At 45.3% G+C, this 17558-nt stretch overlaps 1 protein-coding gene and 1 pseudogene across 1 annotated transcript; one reads left to right on the plus strand and one right to left on the minus strand.

Annotated features, from left to right (window-relative positions):
• Positions 1-11792: 11792 nt before the first annotated feature.
• Positions 11793-12796, minus strand: LOC127675082 (glyceraldehyde-3-phosphate dehydrogenase-like; annotated as a pseudogene).
• A 2018-nt stretch (positions 12797-14814) lies between these two features.
• Hsd17b10 (hydroxysteroid 17-beta dehydrogenase 10) lies at positions 14815-17427 on the plus strand. Its single transcript, XM_052171262.1, has 6 exons — positions 14815-14927; positions 15294-15458; positions 16344-16508; positions 16628-16756; positions 16850-16958; positions 17127-17427. Exons 1-6 carry the CDS (start codon positions 14901-14903, stop codon positions 17315-17317), a joined length of 786 nt encoding a protein of 261 aa, XP_052027222.1. The 5' UTR covers positions 14815-14900; the 3' UTR covers positions 17318-17427.
• The last annotated feature ends 131 nt before the right edge of the window (positions 17428-17558 follow it).

Raw genomic sequence — 17558 nt, forward strand, 5'->3', positions numbered from 1 at the left:
TAAAGAAGCAAATAGTACCCAAATAATTGCCTTGACTTTTCTGTTTCTGCTTCTGTAAACATACTTGCTGGTTTCGAAAAATCCAGTAAGGGGCTGGAGAGATGACCAAATGATTAAGAGCACTGGTTGCCCTTCTAGTGGACCCAGGTTTGATTCGCAGCACCCACATGGTGGCTCCCAACTATCTGTAATCCCAGTTCTAGGGCATCCAGCATCCTCTTCTGGCCTCTGCAAGGACGGAATGCATGTCGTGTACAGACATTCATACGGGCAGAACATTGTACATACAAAATAAAAATAAAGTTTAGTCGGGCGGTGGTGGCGCACGCCTGTAATCCCAGCACTCTGGGAGGCAGAGGCAGGCAGATTTCTGAGTTCAAGGCCAGCCTGGTCTACAGAGTGAGTTCCAGGACAGCCAGGGCTACACAGAGAAACCCTGTCTCAAAACAAACAAACAAACAAACAAACAAACAAACACAAATCCAGAAAACCAAAAAAAAAAAGTTTAATTTAAAAAAATCAAAATTGAGAAAAGTAAAATTTCTTCTCAAGGTCTGTAACCCCACAGGCTAAAATTTAAAGACCAGTAATCAGGAAAATGTCAGAAAGTGATGCTGCATTGCCAATAAAAACTATATGAGTCAAAGGATTGGGGTCCTATTAATTGAAGCAGTAATTCGAGTCAGTCCATTGACCAATAATAAAGCTGAGTACTCCATCTCTCCAAGTACAATTTAGGAGTCTCCTTTAGTAACAGTCACACCACTATACAGGGTTGTAAAGTTGCACACTGTTACCAAAAAGTATGGTGTCAAACTGGCTGAAGTCAGTCCACATCCAGCAAACTATGGAGAACCTTAAAAGAGAGGGGGAGACTACAGGTCAGACAGGGATACGTGGTGAGGGGATTGCTGAAGGTATTTAAGCAAAGGTATTTTAAAAATTGGAATTTAGGAAAAGGCTTTTGTTGGTTGTCTTCCCAGAGCATCTTTTTAAAGAGGGACAACATTAGAGTCTGATCAGTTAAAATAGAATGGGAAAGAGCTTTTGGATGATGACATAGGAGGGGAGGAGAAAGGAAGTGGCAAGTCTTAGATGCATTTGGGGGTTAGGAAGTAGCACAGTGGCAGAGTACTTGTTTAGCATATGAGAGGTCCTGGGTTCAATCCCCAGCACCATCAAAATAAAGCAAAAAACTGAAGAATTGCTTAGGAATTCATTCTATGTGACTTGGCAGTTGATTAAATGAGGCAATGGCCGGGCAGTGGTGGTACACGCCTTTAATCCCAGCACTCTGGGAGGCAGAGGCAGGCGGATTTCTGAGTTCGAGGCCAGCCTGGTCTACAGAGTGAGTTCCAGGACAGCCAGAGCTACACAGAGAAACCCTGTCTCGAAAAACCAATAAACAAACAAACAAACAAACAAATAAATAAAATAAAAATAAAAAGATTAAATGAGGTAATGAGAGCTTAGGTCTGGCTTGATTATCTGGGAAGTTAGTATTGGTACCAACTGAGATAAAGAAGGTTTAGAGGGCAATACCTGAGTTAACTAAGGGACATTTGGTATGTGGGGTCAGTAAATAGTTGGCTATATAATCCTGAAGTTCAGGGAAGAAGTAGACCGAAGAGAGAGTACAGGGGAGTATTTAAAACCAAAAGGTAAATAAGATCCTCAAGGAGAAAAAAACAACAACAGCAGCAGCAACAAAACCCCAGGGAGGAGGTCCAAGAAGAAAGTGAGAGAATCCCAAAGAACCAAGAGAGAGAGAGGTGTCACAGACTAGAAACGGGGGTTTTCTAGGGGGAGAGAGCCATCGACCATGTCAAATGTAGTAAGGAAGCGCCAGTTAGACAAAGGCTGATAAATGGCCTTCAGTGTTTGCAGTGTAGCTCCTAGGTAGAACTGGTGCTTAGCATGTTCAAGGCCTCTGGGTTCTAGTCCCAGCACCAAAGGGAAAAGGAAAGTAGTCATTGGTCTGGGGAACAGTCAAGTCATTGTGACCCTAGGAAAGCATCATGCAGGCTCATTCACCCACCAGCCCTACGTCCTCAAGGTTAAACGTTCTGCTAGAGTGCATCTTAAACACACACTCTCTCAGAGCTCATCAGAGGTGTCCTCACATCTCCTCACTCTTGCTGAATTCAAGCCATTCATTCCAACTAGGCCTCATCTCGGTTGGAAATTACAAAGCCACATTCAGATGCTCCCTGCATCCCTCACTTGGGGAATCCTTTCTTTTTGCCAGTGTCAGCAGCAGACAGAGCCAGCGTAACTCTGTTTTGCAGGGGTAACTGCAGGAGTGCTCAGCAAGGTTAACTGCATTACCTTGTTATGGTTTCATCTCTCCCAGAGGTGAGGACTATCAGTTTTTCTCTATTTCCTGAGGACTGTGACATAATGCTGGACTTTTTTTTAGGTTCTATGTTGTTATTGCTATGTAACCATTGGCTTTTTCATCCCTGTTTTTTTAGTATTATTATTTCTTGTGGCTTTGTCACCAATAGAAATCAGATTTTAGCCAGACATGGTGGCTCATACCTTTAATTTCAACATTTCAGAGGTCGAGGCAGGTAGATTTCTACGAGTTTGAATCCAGCCTACATGGTGAGTTCCAGGACTGCATAGTGAAACCCTGTAGAGAAATAGATAGATAGATAGATAGATAGATAGATAGAGAGGAGAGAGAGAATATCAGGTTTTAAAAATTGCATGTGTGATATGGGGTGTGTGAGAGATATGGGGTGTGTGAGCGATATGGGGTGTGTGAGCGATATGGGGTGTGTGTGATGTGGTGGTGGTGGTGGTGGTGGTGGTGGTGGTGTGTGTGTGTGTGTTTGAGGGTGTGTGTGCGTGTTTGAGGGTGTGTGTGTGTGTGTGTGCGCCTGCGTGTTTGAGGGTGTGTGGAAACCAGAGGATATCAAGTCTCCTCCTCTATCAACTCTCCACTTTATTCCTTTGAGGAAAGGTCTCTCACTGAGCCCAGAGCTTGCTGGGGTTTTTTGATTAGGCTGGTGGCCAGCAAGCTCTAACAATCCCCCTCTCTCTATTACCCACATGCCCCACTAGTGCTGAGGTTACAGGCATGTGTACCTGATTTTTTTTTTATATGGGTGCTAGGTATCCAAACTCAGGTCCTAATGCTTGCATATGAAACACTCTCCTATTGAGCTATCTCCCCAGCTCAGAAATCAGATTTTTGGAACAAAATATTATATTGCATATCTCTTCTCTCATCCAAGTACTAACCATGCCAGACCCTCCATAGCAAACTCAGACAATATTGGGCACATTCGGGGTGATAGGACTGTATATGAATATCTCTTCTCAAAACCATATAATCAATTCAAAATTATGGTAGTTGCTAGTGCTGTTGGTAGAGCTTGTTCCCCCTTCTAATATTGGGAATCATTGATTAAAGGGCTTTGTGCATGCTAGCAAGCACTCTACCACGGACTTACATCCTCAGCCCATGCTTTTTTTCATGTTCTAATAAAGAAGTATGTACATTACTACTTTGTAGATGTGGGTGTGTCCATTATTTTTGGTAATTGTATTTCAATATATTTTTTTCCTTAATATTCTTATTTGTCTTATAGAATGCATACATTTTCTTCTGAGAAGGGGTTCTCTAGACTTTGCTTGGCTGCCAGAGGTGTTCACAGCATAGAGAAGACTAAGAAACACTGCTCCGAAGAGTAACGGTAATAAACTCTACATAACACTTGCTACAGACTAAGGGTTCTTTGAAGTCATGTCTTTGTTCCTTATATAGTTATTTGTTTCCGACTGCACTCTGTAGCTCAGGCTGGCATCAAGCTCATCATGTAGCCAATGATGGCCTTGAACTTTAGATCCTCCTCAGATTCCTGAGTAGCTCGGGTTACAGTTGTGCACACTGCTCATAGCTATAAGTACTTTTGTTTACAGCTATGGAATATTCTGACAAAACTCATCTATGATATAAATCTAAATCATATGATATAAATAAATCATAAATAAATTATGGCAATAAATTTCCCATGTTCATTTATTTATTGGTCAGAGTTGACAAATTTTATCCATCTTTATTTATAACTCTCATTGGCTTCATACCTGGCAAGCTATGTTCTTGACACTTGCTAGTCAATAAGTAAATGAGCAGAAGATCCCAAAACTTACCTTCTAGAACATGAATTTTACTAATAAGGCCCTGTTGGATCAGAGTAAACAGTACAAAGCATAATGAGCCCTTGGGAACAGTTTTATAATGCTGAGAGTTCTGAACCTGGGTTGCATTCCATATTTTATAGCTTAAACTCACTGGGTGGCAAAAACATGACCAAAGTATTATTTATGTGAATTTCATACTTTTCATTTTAAAGGGTTTTTTTTCCCACATTAGATGCTTTAATGTTTAACTACCATGTCCTAGGCCTTTTAAGGAAGCTATCTAGTGTAGAATATATGCAGTATAAAGAGTTAGGTCATATACAATATGCTTTCCCTCAGGGTGTAGTGGCGCACACCTGTGATCCCACCACCTGGGAGGTGGACACAGGAGGTCAGGAGTTCAGTGTCATCTTCAGCTTCATAGTGATTTGGGAACTAGCTTAGGCTGCACAGTCTCAAAATTTTAAAATGGTGTATGTGTGTGTGTGAAGAGGTTGGTGCTAGAGAGATGGCTCAATGGCTAAGAGTACCCAGGTTTGGATCCCAGCGCCTTCATGGTAGCTCACAAATATTTGTGCCTTCAGTTCCAGAGGATCCAATTCCTTCTTCTTGCCTCTGAGGCCTCCCACATGAATGTGGTGCATATAAACTCATGCAAACAAGCACACATACATGTAGAAATTATTTGATTAATTAACTAATCATTTAATTAATTTTTGTTTTTTTGAGACAGGGTTTCTCTGATGAGCCTTGGCTATAGTATATCGGGCTGGCCTTGAACCACAGCCCTGCCTGCCTCTGAGTACTGGGATTAAAGACATGCACTACCACAGCTCTGCTTAGCTAATTAATTTTTTAAAGCTAGGTGTAGTGGCTTATACCTATAATTAGAGCACTCAGCAGTCTGAGGTAGGAGGATTGAAGAGATTACTGCAAAGATTAGGCCAGCCTGGTATATGTAGTGAGTTGCTGGATAGCCTGAACTACAAAGTGAGAGGCCCTGTCTCAAAACCAAAACAATACCTCCCTATCTAAAGGAAGTAGATGAATCTCTAAATGCTGTGAAGGAATTCAAGTATGCAGTAGTATAGTGGTGATGTGGCTATAGCTTGTGTGGTCAGAAAGGGCCCCTCTCTGAGGCACTATTTTGCTTAATTTTGTATGCAAAAGAAAGAAAAAGAAAGGAAGGAAGGGAGAGAGGAAAAGAAGAAGAAGAGGAGGAGGAGGAGGAGGAAGAGGAAGAAGAAGAAGAAGAGGAGGAAGAGGAGGAGGAGGAGGAGGAGGAGGAGGAGGAGCCATGCAGGAACAGGTAAAATGCAAAAACAAACCCTGTAGAATGGGAAAATATTTTCACCAAGCCCACATCTAACACAGGGCTAATTTCCAAAATATATAAAGAACTCAAGAAACTAGACATAAACAAACCAAATAACCCAATGAGGTATAGATTGAGACAGAATTCTCAACAGAGGAATCACTAATGGCCAAGAAGCACTTGAAATGTTCAGCATCCTTAACTGTCAAGAAAATATGTTGGTGAGGATGTGGAGAAAGAGGAACACTCTTCCACTGCTGGTGGGAATGCAAGTTGGTACAACCACTATGGAAATCAGTCTGGCTGTTACTCAGAAAACTGGGCATAACACTTCTGGAGGATCCTGCTATACCACTCCTGGGCATATATCCAGAGGATTCCCCAGCATGCAATAAGGACACATGCTCCACTATGTTCATAGCAGCCCTATTTATAATAGCCAAAAGCTGGAAATAACCCAGATGTCCCTCAAAGGAGGAATGGATACAGAAAATGTGGTATATTTACACAGTGGAATACTACTCAGCAATTAGAAACAATGAATTCATGAAATTCTTAGACAAATGGATGGAGCTGGAGAACATCATCGTAAGTGAGGTAACCCAATCACAAAAGAACACACATGGAATACAGTCACTGATAAGTAGATATTAGCTCAGAAACTCTAAATACCCAAGACACAATTAGCATATCAAATGACTCCAAGAAGAAGGAAGGAGAGGTCCCAGATCCTGAAAATGCTTGTTCCAGCATTGTAGGGGAGTACCAGGACAGAGAAGTAGGAGGGGGTTGATAGGAGAATGGGTGGAGGGAAGGGGGCTTAGGGAACTTATGGGGAGAGGGGAACCGGGAAAGGGGAAATCATTTGGAATGTAAACATAGAATATAGAAAATAAAAAATTATATTAAAAAAGAAAGAAAATATAAATCTGAACAAACCTGAAATTCCACCTCACAACAATCAGAATGGCTAAGATCAAAAACTCAAGCTACAGCAGATGCTGGCGAGGATGTGGAACAAGGGGAAGACTCCCTCGTTGATGGTGGGAGTGCAAGCTGGTACAACCACTCTGGAAATCAGTCTGGCAGTTCCTCAGAACATTAGGAATCAGTATACCTCAAGACCCAGCTATGTCACTCCTAAGAATATACCCAGAAGACACTTGCTCAACTTGTTCATAGCAGCTTTACTCATAATAGCCAGAAACTGGAAACAACCTCGATGTCTCTCAACATTTACACAATGGATAAAGAAAACATTTATACAATGATATCTTTTCCCAGTCTATACAGGTTGTAATTTTGTCCTATTGACCTTGTCCTTTGCCTTACAGAAGCTTTTCTGTTTCATGAGCTCCCATTTTTCAATTGTTGCTCTTAGAGCTTGAGCCATTGGTGTTCTGTTCAGGAAAATTTCCCCTGTGTCAATGCATTCTTTCCCACTTTCTCTTGTATGAGATTCATTGTATCTGCTTTTATGTTGAGGTCCTTAATCCACCTAGACTTGTGCATGGGTTGTCCATAGGTGTGTGGGTTTATTTCTGGGTCTTCAATTATATTCCATTGATCAACCTGTCTGTCTCTGTACCAATACCATGTGGTTTTTTAAAATTACTATTGCTCTGTAGTCTAGCTTGAGATCAGGGATGGTGATTCCCCTAGAAGTTCTTTTATTTTTGAGAATTTTTTTTTTTGCTATCCTGTGTTTTCTGTTTTTCCATATGAAGTTGAGAATTGTTCTTTCCATGTCTGTGAAGAATGGGAAATGATCTTCACTAACCCTACATCTGATAGAGGGATAATATCCAAAATATCTAAAGAACTGAAAAGATTAGATTCCAAAAAAAAAAAAAAAACAAATAACCCAATTTAAAAATGGGGTACAGAGGAATCTTGAATGGCTGAGAAGCACTTAAAGAAATGTTCAACATTTTCTTAATGTAACTTTTTCTTAAAGCCTACTTTTTTGTTTTTTGAGACAGGGTTTCTCTGTATAGCCTTGGCTGTCCTGGAGTTTACTCTGTAGACCAGGCTGGCCTAGATCTCAGAAATCTGCCTGCTTCTGCCTCCCAAGTGCTGGGATTACAGGCATGTGCCACCACCACCCGGCTAAAGCCTACTTTTAATGATGGTTCTTACATTCTTTAACCTCCCTTCTCGCCCACCACCCACCAGAGGTAGTGGAAAAGAAAGGATACAGGGGAAGTGGATCTGTTTAGGAATGGTTCTTTGGAGCAAAGCCTATCTGTGTTGTCAGGAAGTCGACAGTTCAGTTGACGGGAATTAGCAGCGGCAGCTTGATCCACTTGCAAACACTTCATGGATACACCAACCGTCCAGATTGGTAGAATAGGGATAGCAAACAGGAATCAGCAGCAGTGGCACTACTTAGCAGAGACAGCCAGGCCTCAGCCTCAGAGGTACCCAGAGGGATGCCAGGAGAAGTTCTTGGCTGTGTCTCTCTCATCAAATCAAAGATCAGTGAAGACTCGAGACCAACAAGATGAACCAGCAAGCCAAGCTCCTAGCTTCCGTCACTGTCCACTGAGTCCTTTTTATCCTCCCTCCAAACATCATGTCTCCTCCACGGGTCTTGCCTCAGCACATGCGTCTGTCTCAGCTGCCATCACTCTGCCAATCAGCCTATCTGTGGAAGTGGCAAGAAACTGCAGCATGCCACCACACGTGTTTTGGCTCATTTTCTCTCTATGGAGTCCCGACAAATGGAGCTCAACTACACAATGTAAGGTGGACCAATGCATGCGTGTTATTAGTGAAGGATCCTTCATCACATGCCCTGTCACATCCTTGCTTTAGCAGAACATCCTTTCACCTGTGCCTGCTTCAGAAAAACGTTTCTTTATAAGTCTGCCTTAGCCTTTCAACTGTGTCCACTTCAGGAAAACACTCCTTCATGTGTTTTCCCCAGCAAAACACCATCCAACACAACTGAGTTTCCAAAGAGCCCTTAAGTTTCTACTTGAAACATTCTTAGTCATCAGGGAAATGCAAATGAAAACTTCCCTGAGATTCTACCTTATATCCATCAGAAAGGTTAAGATCAAAAACTCAAGTGATAGCACATGCTGGTGAGGATGTGGAGAAAGAGGAACACTTCTCCATTGTTGGTGGAATTGCAACTGATACAACCACTCTGGAAAATAATCTGGTGGTTCCTCAGAAAATTGGAAATAGTTCTACCTGAAGACCCACTCCTGGGCATACCATAAGGACCCATGCTCCACTCTGTTCATAGCAGCCCATTTATAATAGTCAGAAGCTGGAAAAAACCCAGATGTCCCTCAACAGAGGAATAGATACAGAAAGTGTGGTACATTTACACAATGGAGTACTACTCAGCTATTTTTTTTTTTTTGAATTTGGTTTTTTTCTCTGTGTAGCCCTGGCTGTCCTGGAACTCACTCTGTAGACCAGGCTGGCCTCGAACTCAGGAATCCACCTGCCTCTGCCTCCCAAAGTGCTGGGATTACAGGTGTGCGCCACCACTACCTGGCACTACTCAGCTATTAAAAATAAGGACATCATGAATTTTGCAGGCAAATGGATGGAACTAGAAAATATCTTTCTGAACAAGGTAACCCAGATCCAAAAGGACATGTGTGGTATATACTCACTGATAAGTGGATATTAGTCAAAAAGTACAGAATAGCCATGATACAACTCACAGACTGTATCAAGTTTAACAAGGAAGGAAGTGGGAATGGTTCAATCCCACTTAGAAGGGGGAACAAAATAATCTCAGGAGGCTGAGGAAGGGAGGGACCTGGGTGGGAGATGGGAGAGGGGAGAGGGTGGAGAAAAGGGAGGTAGGATCACATATGGGGGAGAGAGGAGAGAAGCCTAGAGGATGAAATAAAATATGCAGCTGCAAGGATTGGGGGGGGGGGTCAGAGGGAGCCTCTAGAAAGTTCCAGAAATCTGGGATGTGAGAGGCTCCCAGCACTCAAGGACTCAAGGACCTTAGCTGAAATGTTCAACAGTGGGGAGACAGAACCTGAAGAGACCACCTCTAGTGGCAAGATGGGGCCACAGACACATCTTCAAAATTTTTGACAAAGAATTGTTCTTGTCTAAAGGAAATGAAGAGACACAGGAACTTAAAGAAAGATCATCCAGTGACTGGCCTAACTTGGGATTCATCCTATGCGCAAGCACCAAACCCTGACACTATTACTGCTGCCATGTTGTGCTCACAGACAGGAGCCTGGCATGGCTGTCCTCTGAGAGGCTGTACCAGCTCCTGACTGAGACAGATGCAGATACTCACAGCCAAACATTGGACTGAGGTCAGGGACCCCTATGGAAGAGTTGGAGGAAGAACTGAAGGAGCGGAGGGGGATGGCAACCCCATAGGAAGAACAACAGTGTCAACTAACTGGACCAACAGTGTCAACTAACCCGGACCCCTGGGAGCTCACAGAGACTGAGCCACCAACCAAAGAGCACACATGGGCTGATCTGTGGTCCCTGGCACATATGTAGCAGAGGGCTGCCTTGTCTGTCCTCAGTGGGAGAGGATGCCTAGTCCTGTAGAGGCTTGATGCCTCAGGGATGCTAGGGGCAGGTGAGGTGGGGGACTGGGAGTGGGAGAGTGAGGGAATACCCTCTTTGAGGCAAAGTGGAGGGGAAGGGGTGAAGAACTTTGGGAGTAAGGACAGGGAAGGGGGCAACATTTAGAATGTAAATAAAACAATTTAATAAAAAAAATGACACCCTGAAATTTACAGACAAATGATGGAACTAGAAAAAAATCATCCTGAGAGAGGCAACCCAGACCCAGAAAGACAAACATTGTATGTACTTGCTTATAAGTGGCTATTAACTACAATGTAAACGGTAATTATGCTACAATCTACAGACTCAGAGAGGCTAAATGACAAGAACTCAAGAGGGTAACATGGTTCTATTTCCCTGGGGAGGGAAGATAGAATAGATATTGCAGGTGGACTGGGGGGATGGGAACAGGAGGGATCAGGTGGGGAGAGGAAGGAGGGAAAAGAGTCCTGGGAAAGACAACTGGAATTAGGGGGAGGGACAATTTGGGGGCAAGCTAGAAACCTTGTGCAATGGAAACTTCCAGGAATCTATTAAGATGACCCTAACTAAAACTCCTAGTAATGCAGGATAAGGAGTCAGAACTGGCCAGCTCCTACAACCTGGCAAGACTTCTAGTGGAGGATTTGAGACATCAACTCAGTTACAAAACCTTCAGCCTACAATGTGTCCTGCCAGATGATGTGCTGGGGTAAAGGTGGTGCAGAAATTGTGGGAGTAGCTAACCAATGACTGGTTCAGTCTGAGACCATGAGAGGGAGGCCACCTGTGACACTACCTGGAGGACCAAAAACCAGAGGGCACATAGCCCAGAGACCAAGGATAGAACCAATTGTGACTGGAAAAAAGTCATTGAAATGATGCTTAATGATATTTTTCTGTACTCTTAGATTAGTGCCTAACCCAGTTGTCATCAGAGAGGGAACAAGGGTTGTGGACCTGTTTAGAAATAGTTCTTGGGGGGGGGGGGATTCCAATCTTCATTGTCAGCAGTCCAGTCCTCTAGCACAACACCAACAGGAATCAGTAATGGCAGTCCAGTCTTCTCTGCAAACACCAGCCATGAATCAGCAAAGGCAGTTCGATCCAAAAGAAATGGCAAGGCTCTGCCAATTAGCATGATTCTGCAGAAGTAGCAAGAAGCCACTGGTATACCATGAATTCTTTGGCGATTTACTCTCTATGAAGTCATAGCAGGCAAAGGTCAGCAACACAATGTTGCTAATCCATAGTCAGCAACGACAACGAGGCAGAGCAAGGCAAACCAAAGCCAGAGCCTCCTTCCACTGTCTGTGGGGTCATATTTATATTCTTTCTAAACATTACACGACCTCTTACATGTCTGCTTCAGCAAAACATCCTTTCACCTGTCTGCCCTAGCAAAACATCATATAGCATAACTGAGGCTCCAAAGGAACCAGAAATTCCCACTTCATTGGTGGTTTTGTGGGACTCCTAACAGTGGCAGTAGGGTCTTTTTTTGATACTTTTGCCTGCTTTTGAGATCTCCAGCCTTAATATGCAGGGGGGTGCCTAATCTTCTTTTGGGGGGTGCAGCGAACTTTATTGATTGTATTCAAGAGAGTAGGGAGGGCTCCTTAGGCTCCTCCTGTTATTATGGGGGTCTGGGATGGAAATTGTGAGGGATATGCTCAGTGTTGGGGGCCAGGTTGGGAGAGGGACTCCTCAGCAACCGAGGGCCTCTCTCTTACTGTCAGTGTCCTTGCTGGGGTGGGCGGGCCAGGGCTTCTTACTCCATGGAGGCCATGAGACCCACCACCCTGTTGCTGTAGCTGTATTCATTGTCATACCAGGACATGAGCTTTACAAAGTTGTCATTGACAGCAATGCCAGCCCCAGCATCAAAGGTGGAGGAGTGGGAGTTGCTGTTGAAATTGCAGAAGATAACCAGGTCCTCAGTGTAGCCCAGGATGCCCTTCAGTGGGCCCTCAGATGCCTGCCTCACCACCTTATTGATGTCATCCTACTTGGTGGATTTCTCCAGGTGGCATGTCAGATCTATGTCAGGTACATTGCAGGTAGGAACATGGAAGGCCATGCCAATGAGCTTCACATTCAGCTCTGGGATGACCTTGCCCACAGCCTTGGCAGCACCAGTGGATGCAGGGATGGTGTTCTGGGCAGCCCCATGGCCATCACACCACAGCTTCTCAGAGGGGCCATCCACAGTCTTCTGAGTGGCAGTGATGGCATGGACGGTGGTCATGAGCCCTTCCACGATGCCAGAGTTATATGGGTGACCTTGGCCAGGAGAGCTAAGCAGTTGGTGGTACAGGATGCATTGCTGACAATCTTGAGTGACTTGTCATATATCTCATGGTTCACACTCATCACAAACATGGGGGCATCGGCAGAAGGGGTGGAGATGATGACCCTTTTGGCCCCACCCTTCAAGTGGGCTCCAGCCTTCTCCATAGTGGTGAAGATGCCAGTAGACTCCATGACATACTCATCACCAGCATCGCCCCATTTGATGTTAGCGGGACCTCGCTCCTGGAAGGTGGCAATGGGCTTCCCGTTAATGACAAGCTTCCCATTCTCAGCCTTGACTGTGCTGTTGAATTTGCCATGGGAGGAGTCAGACTGGAGCATGTAGACCATGTAGTTGAGGTCAATGAAGGGGTCGTTGATGGCAACAATCTCCACTGTGCCATGTGCAGAGCAGAAGGCAGCCCTGGTAACCAGGCACCCATTAAGGCCAAATCTGTTCACACCGACCTTCACCATTTTGTCTACAGGATGAGGCTGACACTACACTAGAAGATGCAGCTGTCTCTGGAACAGGGAGGAGCCGAGAGCCAAGGTGCCTAATCTTAATGCAACTTGCTCTGCCATGCTTGGCTGATATCCCTGAGAGGCTTGCCCTTTTCTGAAGGGAAATGGAAGAGTGGATGGGGGAGGGAGGAACTGGAATAAGGCAGGGGCAGAAGGAAGGACGGGAAACTGTGGTCAGGATATAATATACGAGGTAATAAATCAATTTTTAAAATGTAAAAATGAACACAAAGGAGTCCACTATAACTGAAGTAAGTATATTAGGCCAGAGAAGAATGCCTTTTTTTTTTTTTTTGAGTACAAAATTGCCCCCCTCCCTTTGAGACAGGGTCTCACCACGTAGTATATTCCTGACTAGCCTAAGTTTGGCTATGTAAACCACCATGGCTTCAAAATTTCCTATAGTTATTCTGCTTCTGCCTCCAGAACACTAGAGTCATAGTTGATAGGAACACTTCACATAGACATTTGGATTGTAAGTCTGGGACTGGTAGAATGGCTCAGTAGGTAAAGGCGCCATCACCAAGCCTAATGATCTGTGTTTGATTCCCCAAACCCACATGATGGAAGGAGAGAATCAAGTCCTATAGTTGCCCTTTTGACTACACACACACACACACACACACACACACACACACACACACACACAGGGTGGCAGTTAAAAAATAAAGACTTCTGCCGGGCGGTGGTGGCACTCGCCTGTAATCCCAGCACTCTGGGAGGCAGAGGCAGGTGGATCTCTGAGTTCGAGGCCAGCCTGGTCTACAGAGTGAGTTCCAGGACAGCCAGGGCTACACAGAAAAACCCTGTCTCGGAAAAACCAAATCCAAAAAACCGAATAAAAAAATAAAGACTTCTAATCTGGTGCTAAGTGCTTTGATTAAAGTAGTAAAAATCAGTATACTTATACTGGCTATCAACAACCAAGAGTCCTTGAGGGACGTTTTTCCTTGATAGGGAAGTAGATGGGAAAATAGTTAACATAGCAAGGACATAGGCAGTTTTATAGGCAGAAAGTGTAGGCTCAGATTTGTGGGCCTGAAGACTTTGAGTTGAGACAAAATATGGATTGAAGACAGTTTAGATGTCCACCCTCAAGTCCCTAATTGAGTATTGACTGAAAGATATTGTAGGATGACCAGAGACCTGAGTTTTTAACAACAATCTCTAGATGAGGTCTGCTCTACAATGTGTGATCTGGGCACTGAACACAGAAACAGACCAAAGGCTGAGCTCATGAGAGATGTCCTTGACTCTGAGTCTGCTTTACAGAAGTACATGCTTCATAAGGCCTGCCTCCTATGTCTATCTCCTAGTGACATGCCCTGTCCCCTGCATAAAAGTTTAATTTGCCTGGCCTCTCTCTATCCTTACTTCAACTTATTTGTGTCTCTGCTGCCTGTCTGTACTTCAGAATCTTCTTTTCCTCATTCTCAGCTGAGTATTCTGGAATCTGTAGTTGGGCTGTTTGTAGCTGTACGGTAGAGTGCTTGCTTAACAGGTACAAGGCCTTAGGGTTTGATTTCATCACTGGAAAAAAAATCAGGTTCTCTGCTCTTTTAGTTGTCTATCCTGCAATTTTATCTTTTCCTAAATGAACCGTGTCCTCCTTGGGAATATGGACATTTATTACACCCCGTGTACGCCCAGGCCCGGGTAGCACCTGGCAGCATAGGAATCGGTTTCATTTACACTTGAAAGCTTTCCTGAGAACGGGGTTCAGTTTCTGAAGGGACTGTTTCTATCTTCGCCCTGGATTTTTCCGGTGGAGCTGTCTGCCAAAAGATCAGCTAGAGAGCAGGACGAAAGAGTCATGATTTCACGCTGGTGCCACTAGTTTTTTTCTAAAAAGGAAACGTTTCTTAGCCTGGGATCGAAACTTTTCCCTTTCCAACGTCCGGGGCAGCAGGCCACGCCCCTATCGCCCCCACCCCCTCTGCGCGGCGACTGCTCTCCGCCCCCCACCCGCCACAGCTCAGGAGGCGGCTCTGCGTCGGCCAATCAGCGAGCGCATGTGCAAGAGGCACTGAAAGCTCTCCTCCGGTGGCGAGGCTCGTGCAAGATGGCTGCGGCAGTTCGGAGCGTGAAGGTAGACTGCTCTGTGCCTCTAACGTTTGTTTTTATGCAGGCTAGGACTGCGCGGGCAGGAACGAGACAGGAGAGGTCTGTGCCTGGAGAAAAGGGTGCTGCTTGGCCTGGCGTGGTTGGGCGGCGGTTGGGCTCAATGGGTGAACAGCCAACGTTCACCTGCATATGTATGTGAGGGGTCACGGAAAACACATTCCTGGGCTGACACGCCCCTCCCCCCAGGTCTCACCGCTGAGGAGAGGAAGCACATCTAAGTCACTGACCGTCCCCACTTCTTCGCCGAATTCTAGAATTGGCAAATGAAAAGGTGGTGGTGGTGGTGGACGGGGGTCCGGACAGTAGCGGTTCACCTCGTTCCTCCTTACAGGGCTTGGTTGCAGTAGTAACGGGAGGAGCCTCGGGCCTTGGCCTGGCTACGGCCAAAAGACTGGTGGGACAAGGGGCCACAGCTGTACTTCTGGATGTGCCTAACTCAGACGGCGAAGCCCAAGCCAAGAAGTTAGGAGAAAGCTGCATATTTGCCCCAGCAAATGTGAGTCGTGACTCGGCTAGGGTGTGCATGAGGAAACTTGGGGGATTCCTTCCATAGGAGTGCAGTCTGGGCTCGGTCAGATGGCTTAGTGGGTGAATGGACTGGATGGCATCCATGACAACCTTACTTTGATCCCTGGGAACCATATGATAGAATGAGAGATACAACTCTGACCTCCACACATGCGCCCTGGCAGGTACATTTTGTGCACGTGCGAGCGCGCGGACACACACAGACACACACAGACATACGTAAGCATGGGGGAACTCATCTCCTTTTAGTTTTGACCCGAGTCTTGAGCACTCTGAGAGCCTTGCAGTAAGAAAGCTAAAGCCAGGCTCAGCACCATGGGGATAAAAAGACTGGACACACCAGAATTTCCTGGAGACGATATGGACAGTTGGAATGCATATCTTGCCCAGAAACTTTACATTTACAGAGTTGAAAAACTTAAACTCAGCAGGTAGGGATTTTTTCTTTTAAAACTAGGTCATGTTCCTGTAATTTTCAGAACAGACTGTATTGGACTATACCTCGGTGCTACAGTTCTTGCCTAGCATGTGGGAGGCACCTGGGTTTAGTCATCAGTACTTGCAAAAGAGAAAAAAATCCAAAAACACTGTTTATAGTGCCCTAATCTATATCAACTGAGAATAAGCAGGGGCATATGAATCAAGAGAATACAGACTAGAAAATGTTTTGCAACACTTTTCTATAGAACCTATTTCCCTTTTCATCATCATTTGTTTTATTTTAATTCTTGCCACCCCCTTGTGCTGGCACGGGTCTGTTCCCACTCAAGGCCTGGGTCTGCCCTCCTCTCTAAGTTTAGTAGTTTCTGTATGCTAGGAAAGAAATACCTTTCCTTCATATCTTCCTTTCAAGGTGACCTCTGAGAAGGAGATACAAGCAGCTTTGACTCTAGCAAAAGAAAAGTTTGGCCGCATCGATGTGGCCGTCAACTGTGCAGGCATCGCAGTGGCCATTAAGACATACCACCAAAAGAACAAAAAGGTCCACACCCTGGAGGACTTCCAGCGGGTTATCAATGTAAGGCCTTGGCGGATCTCCACGGGCAGGAATGTGTGGCGGTGGGTACTCCCAAAGCATAGAAGGAAACCAGGCAGCCCCTGCCCTACATCCTACATCATGGCTCTACCATCTTCCAGGTGAATCTCATAGGCACATTCAATGTGATCCGCCTGGTTGCTGGGGAGATGGGCCAGAATGAACCAGACCAGGGAGGCCAACGTGGAGTTATCGTTAACACAGCCAGCGTGGCTGCCTTTGAGGGCCAGGTATGTGGACTGGGGTGGGCTGGGGAGGGAGGCTCTTAGCTGAATGACTTCTGGGGGGGGGTCTCCCACATATGTTCTCCACTCTTTTTCCAGGTTGGACAAGCTGCATACTCTGCATCCAAAGGGGGCATAGTGGGCATGACACTGCCCATTGCTCGAGATCTGGCTCCTATAGGCATCCGTGTGGTAACAATTGCTCCAGGTAGACATTTCTCTTTCTTACCTTTTTGCCACAGTAGGACTGGGTGGGACCTGTAGGCAGATGAGAGAAGGTGCCCACTTCCTAAATGGAGCAGCTTAGCACTAAAGGGAGGAAGAACCGAGTAACTGAAAACAAGAACAAGCCTCTGATCCCGGTATTCTTGTCCAGGTTTGTTTGCCACTCCACTGCTTACCACCCTTCCAGAGAAAGTGCGCAACTTCTTGGCCAGCCAGGTACCCTTCCCCAGCCGACTAGGTGACCCCGCTGAATATGCTCATCTGGTCCAGACCGTAATCGAGAACCCATTCTTGAATGGGGAGGTCATCCGGCTGGATGGGGCCATTCGGATGCAGCCTTAAAGGGCCAAGGCAGGACCAACACCGACTCCTTTTCAGTTTGAAGGAAAGCGAACAGCCACCTTGTAACTCTGCTCCACTCACCTTCTGTGCCTAATAAATGCTCAAACCTACAGGGTGTGCGCAGTCTTGTGTGCTAGGGGGACTAAGATGGGGAAGAGAGTGAAGGCTCTGAGGTTGGATACATGAGAGCTCTGGTGTGGACTGTGAGAGGAGGTATCGCATACCTATGAGTGCTGTTCTA

The sequence above is a fragment of the Apodemus sylvaticus genome, chromosome X, assembly GCF_947179515.1.
Source record: "Apodemus sylvaticus chromosome X, mApoSyl1.1, whole genome shotgun sequence".
Classification (NCBI taxonomy): domain Eukaryota; kingdom Metazoa; phylum Chordata; class Mammalia; order Rodentia; family Muridae; genus Apodemus; species Apodemus sylvaticus.

What these genes read in the sequence shown, in the direction of transcription:
- Hsd17b10 (XM_052171262.1), top strand. Translation starts at nt 14,901, where the DNA reads ATGGCTGCGGCAGTTCGGAGCGTGAAG. An exon ending in ACTTCCAGCGGGTTATCAAT is followed by an intron (nt 16,509 to 16,627) that starts GTAAGGCCTTGG and finishes ACCATCTTCCAG; the next exon opens with GTGAATCTCATAGGCACATT. An exon ending in TGGCTGCCTTTGAGGGCCAG is followed by an intron (nt 16,757 to 16,849) that starts GTATGTGGACTG and finishes CTCTTTTTCCAG; the next exon opens with GTTGGACAAGCTGCATACTC.